The sequence below is a fragment of the Trichechus manatus genome, unplaced genomic scaffold (assembly GCF_000243295.1).
Source record: "Trichechus manatus latirostris isolate Lorelei unplaced genomic scaffold, TriManLat1.0 scaffold00069, whole genome shotgun sequence".
Lineage (NCBI taxonomy): Eukaryota > Metazoa > Chordata > Mammalia > Sirenia > Trichechidae > Trichechus > Trichechus manatus.
This window is the reverse complement of record NW_004444005.1, coordinates 2,096,756-2,102,124: the sequence shown is the minus strand read 5'-3', so window position 1 is coordinate 2,102,124 and position 5,369 is coordinate 2,096,756. Positions and strand designations below refer to the sequence as shown.

The following is a 5,369-nucleotide window of genomic DNA, read 5'->3' as shown; positions in this document are numbered from 1 at the left end:
AGATGATGATCTCTCCATCTTTTGCACCGATTATAAGAGAACTGAGTCCAAACAACTAAAGTTGCCAATCAGAGAAGCCCCAGGGGAAACTTCTCTCTCCCATCATTCGGTCCTGCTCAGTCATCAGCCAGGGCCCATGACACAGGGCAAAGAAATGAAAGAAAATCTTGTGTGTGTGCGTGCACACACCTCTGAGTGTCTGTGCATTTGACCGAAGGCGTGCTGGGCACTGGCATTGTATTTTAGGGCAAATTTATGAGCATCAGTTGCCTGCAGTATCAAAGGAAATGCACAGGTGGCAGCCTCCCCCCACCCCCATACACCTCTCAGCTCCCCATCCAGCCCTCCTGACCTCATTCTGCGTTGGAAGGATACTTGAGGCTGCCACAGCTGGGGACGTTCTCTTGGTTCACATCAGTAGGAGTGGCTGGGGTGAAGTAAGCAGAGTAGTTTAGTCACGAAGGGCTTTTCTGAACATGAACTTCAGTCTGACCTAACAGTCAGGGACTGGCTGTGAGGGCCAGCGGTAGACGACAGAGTTGGGAGGAAGAGACGCCATCAGTTTGGGAGGATGGGGAGGAAACAGGGCCCCCCTGCCGCCCTCCCGCCCCCCAGCTGCAGCAGAACTATCTTACAAGGGTCTCCCTACTCTCCTCCCGGTGGGGTGGGGCTGGACTGTGGGTCCAAGATGATTGGGTAGAAGAGGCCCAGGAACCTTCACTGTAGCTAAGAAAAGTTCTGTCTTTCCCTCTGGTGATAAATATGAGGCACTTGGCGTCTGCCATATCCTCTCCAGTACCCCAAACCCTTCCACTGTACCTCCACACACTCTCACCTGGCTGGATGTTCCTCTTGCCCATCAGTCCCACAAAGAAGTCGTGCATGTCACCTGCAGATAAAGGGTCAGCATTGTCAACAGTGACGCATATCTGCAGACCTGTGTCACAACTTTGGAGATTGGGTTTCTGGTCTCTATTTCTTTTATAATGCCACATTTAGCAGGCATGCTTCTTGAGCCCAACCTCTCTGCGCATCTCTCCCTCTTCCACATTTCCAGAATTCTCTGCCCCAGCAGGTGCCTGGCTTGGAATCTTGACAGACACCAAAAACTGTCTGCTGAGACCCCCTTGGTTCCCGATGACCAGCCAGTGGCGGAAGGGTCCCCAGGCCTCTGGCACCTGCCTCCTCCTAATTCCCAGTGCCTCTCAGTTTGGGAAGGGCTGGCTGAACAGGTGCAGCTGGCACTTGGTTTGTGTCAGTGCAGATGGGCACTGGGCCCCATTCCCACAGAGGGAGCTCTGGGCGAGTAGACAGCAGAGACAGGGAAGGAGAAGGGGCTACTCACGTTTCTGGGGAAGTGATGATTCCTTAGGACCTGGGAAACCAAGAACAAGTGTGTAAACTGGGGGTTTGAACCTGAAAAGTGACGATTAGAGGGGGTTCAGACCACAACCCTCAACTAGTCACTAAGCCATCTCCATTTTCTCTCCACCTGAAAGGGTTCCCCAGGCCTATTGCATCCTCCAAATCCTGCCCCTCACACTCCTCTGTCCTCAGGGCTGCTGCTTACCCACGCTAGCCTTGCTCAGCATTTTGAGCAACCCCTCCAGAGAGACTGAGCGGCTGTCTAAGAGTCTCCAGAGCAATGACGGGGGCAGCTGGTAGAGATCCGAGTCCTTCTGGGGGAGAGAAGTAAAGAGGGCTGAGGCAGAGGCTCACACCCCTACGCACAAGAAACAGCCTCACCCTGAGTTCATTGCAGCTGGACCCGACATCCTCTTGATTTCAGAATTTCCTCTGGTTTGCGCTGGAAGAGAAGTGGGCTCTTAGAGTGTGGTGTGTGGACCAGCAGCAGCATCGTGGGGAGCCTGTTAGACATGCATCATCTCAGCCCCACTGAGACAGAATCTGCATTTTTAACAAGATGCCCAGGTAATTCATATGCACGTTCAAGTTTGAAAAGCACTGGTGGATGGGGACACAGGCCCCTGGGGTTCTACCCGTCTCTGCCCCAGGCCAGAATGTCTGTGTCCAGGGGCAGACAGGAAGATGTCTGACACACACATCAACAGTGTGGCACACTCCCCAGCCTCTGACCCAGTGTATGGTGGGTGGGGGTGGGAGTCTTTCAGTTTGGATTCAGCTCCATCCAAGTTGTGGGGTCAGCCCAGGGTGCTCCCCAGGGGGCTGCCCAACTATTCCATTTGCCCAGGACTGAGGGGCTTCCTGGGATTGTAAGATTTTCTGTGCTAAACCCAGGCCAGTCCCAGGCAAACCAGGACGGTTGGTCACCCCATCTCCCCAGCTCCAAGGCAGACTATCCCCCGAGGCCCTTTCCTGGCTCCTGCCCCTTCTCAAACACTGAGCGAGAAGGACCTCAGGCTTTTTTTCTCCCTGGCACATCAGGAACCAGTTTGCTCAAGGATGTGGTTCCTCTACTTGGTGAGTGAGCCTTGAAATCCCCCACTCCCAAGAAAGGCCCATCAGACCATGCACGTGTTCCCTAGTCTGTGCTCCATGACTGAGTCAAAGACAGGACTCGGTACTGGGGACGGGTGAGGTGGGCAGCCAGGGCACACCTGCAGCCCTGAACTTCCCCTACTCTGCACTCAAGCCCATGGATGTTTCTTTCCCGTTTTCCCACCGCCTCTCACTCTCCCTTCCTCTCATGGGTCTCTGCCTCTGGTCCTCTCTCCCCTTTTCTGCCCTGGATCTGGAATTTCAGGAAGGGGGCATGCTTAGAATGGCATCTCCTCTTCTCCCCCACCCCCGCAACTGAACCCCAGATCCGGGAGCTGTTGCCATGCAGGGTCTCTTAACTGTCTGCATGATTTTTGTTTCAGCAACTTGGGGCACAGCAGGGTGGTGGGCACACATCACATGCCCAGTTACTTGCAGCTGCAGAGAGACAATAGGAATGATCACATCTGGAGATTCTCGCCCTGAATCTCACAGCGCCTCTCTCTTCAAGCCCAGATGTCCCTGGGCTACTGTGCACACACAGAAGCACGTTTACATAGGACGCGCCCACACCTACACCAGTCAGTTGGGTAGAAGTACATGTAGCACATATCCTACCTGCCTTCCTCCCCAGTTTCCTTCATCCTCAAAGACCCATGGAGAAGAGGAACAGGACAGCAATCCCTCTCCCTCATTACCAAGAGGGGCAGAGAGGACATCTCCTCATCCAAAGACTCGAAGCAAGTTTGTCTCAGAAGAACCCAGATACTCTGACTACCCCAGGATGGCACTTTGCTGCTCTGCGTACAGTGCCCAACTCATATTTGGCACTGCCTGTGTGCTTTTTGAACTGGTTCTGGTCTTTTGGACAGGGGCAAATGCTACTACCTGCCAGGCTGCCAGCCTGTTGTGTCCTGGGACACTTCCCCAGCTAGATGAAGACTGGTGATCGCTCTCTTTGCCCAGCACAGGGCTTCTCAGACAGCCGCTTTCCTGGAATTGTTCAAATACTCTGCCCACCTCCTGTAATGAGATGCTAAGCAGATCTGAGCAGGAGAGGCAGTTAGACTTCACACACTGAATTTGTAATAAGTCCCTCCTGTAATCATCTTAAAAGCCTTTGTACCAATGTGATTGCTATCATTTCAAAACCTTGAAAAGACTTCCTCCCTGTTCTCCCCATACCCCCGCCTGACAATCCCTACCCTTTTCTTAGAGGAACTTTGGAAATTAGGGCCCAACCTACTTCCCCCCACCCCCTGCCTTTCCTAACTAAGCAGAGACTGGAGGTAGGCAAGGGAGAGGAAAGAAGAAGAGAAGGGGCTAGGACCCTAGGAGCACCTGAGGTTACTGGGGGCAGATGAGCAGAGGATATGGGAATTCATTTGCATTCTGAAAATAAAGCAGTACACATAACTGATAGGTAAAACAGCATACAAATAACCATTGGGGAGAGAGAGCCCAACTGTATTGCTCACCATCCAGGGCTGTGCCACCTTGCAAGGGGACAGAGCCTGAGATGGACCATGGAGAGCCTTGGACCACCCTCGCTCATTCCTGGCAGCACCACCCAATCACCAAGTGAGCAGTCAGTCAACAAAACAAACAACATCTTTTACATACAAGGCGTCAAAGACACACAGAGAGACAGGGATATTTACAGACATACCCAGAGAGTGTGAGAAAACGAGATAATCAAGGAGGCAGAGAAATCCAAAGGAAGGCAAAATATCCTTTGACGGACAACCCCTCCCCGCTGTGCCCCACCTTCCTCCTGGTCAAATGTCCCCAGGTTCTCATAATGTCTCCCAGTTCTCTGCCAGGGTGGGGACAGCTGGGGGGTGCCTTACCTTGCTGCGGCCCCCACCAGGCACCGCCTGCTCCTGTGACTTCTCACAGACAGCCACGCAGTTCTGGATCAGGCTGAGGGCCAGGATGGCTACAAACAGGTTGCTCCGCATGGTGCCTGGGAGGGCAAAGGGCCAGGCTGGCAAAGGGAGGGAGAGAAGGAGGAAGGAGGCAGGGTCCTCAGCCCGGGTGCAAATGCAGGAGACATTCATGATGTGAAGCTTGGCTTGACCCTGCTCCCCTAGCCTCCAGCAATCCTGCCCAAGCCCCTAGCGTGGGGAACCAGCAAAGAGCATCTCTGAGCAGGGAGTTATGTCCCTTGGGCTAAGTTTCCCTGCTCCCCATCAGACATCTCCCCAGGACAAGAACCTGGCAATGAGCAGTGGTGCCGGCGGGACTCTAGGCACCCAAGGATAGACTTACAGGATATGCACATTACAGCAGGCACTATTTCCTTAGTTGGCTTGAGGATGCACCCTGGATGCTATTTTCCAATACTAGGTAACCCCAAGACTTAGGCAAAAACTTTCTCGTGTAGAAGAATCAGTCTGCACCCACAGGCTCCAAATATTAATCACTGGTGCTTTCTGCTCACCTTCCCAGTACCCTGTTCCCTGTCAGAAGCTGTCACCTCCTTCACTCCCTCCTGACTCTGGCCCCGGCCCCTAGGCGCCAGCTCCCAGTCCATCCAACGTTCTCCCGCTCCCTCGCTCGATCATGCCTACCTGTGGGGCAGCTTTGAGCCTGGGCCAGACAGTCTGACAGGATCAGGGAGCTGGCTGGAAGCTGGGAGCACAGCCCACTCCCCACACTCGCTGATGATGCTGGTTTCGCCTGAAGAGAGAAACAGGGAGCAGAGGCAGTCTTGAAATGTAGCAGGAACTCGGTCCCAGCTCCCTGATAAAGGCTCTGGGAGGGTCTGGGGGAGCTGAGGGGAGGGGCTGAGAGTCACCAATCCCAGGGTGGCTGGAGGGGAGGGGAAAGCATGGGGGGGGGGAGGATGGAGACAGCAGCACGCGCGCGCGCGCACACACACACACACACACACACACACACACACG

The 5,369-nt window shown here is 54.1% G+C and overlaps 1 protein-coding gene across 1 annotated transcript; it reads right to left on the bottom strand.

Moving 5' to 3' along the window:
* Nucleotides 1–353: 353 nt before the first annotated feature.
* On the bottom strand, nucleotides 354–4,421 carry TAC3 (tachykinin precursor 3). Its single transcript, XM_023734506.1, has 5 exons — nucleotides 4,311–4,421; nucleotides 1,571–1,679; nucleotides 1,346–1,375; nucleotides 836–889; nucleotides 354–427 (listed from the first exon to the last, which is right to left on the bottom strand). Exons 1-5 carry the CDS (start codon nucleotides 4,419–4,421, stop codon nucleotides 354–356), a joined length of 378 nt encoding a protein of 125 aa, XP_023590274.1.
* Between the last annotated feature and the right edge of the window lie 948 nt (nucleotides 4,422–5,369).

What these genes read in the sequence shown, in the direction of transcription:
- TAC3 (XM_023734506.1), bottom strand. Translation starts at nt 4,421, where the DNA reads ATGCGGAGCAACCTGTTTGTAGCCATCCTGGCCCTCAGCCTGATCCAG. An exon ending in CTGGTGGGGGCCGCAGCAAG is followed by an intron (nt 1,680 to 4,310) that starts GTAAGGCACCCC and finishes TCTCTCCCCCAG; the next exon opens with AAGGACTCGGATCTCTACCA. An exon ending in GCTGAGCAAGGCTAGCGTGG is followed by an intron (nt 1,376 to 1,570) that starts GTAAGCAGCAGC and finishes TTGGTTTCCCAG; the next exon opens with GTCCTAAGGAATCATCACTT.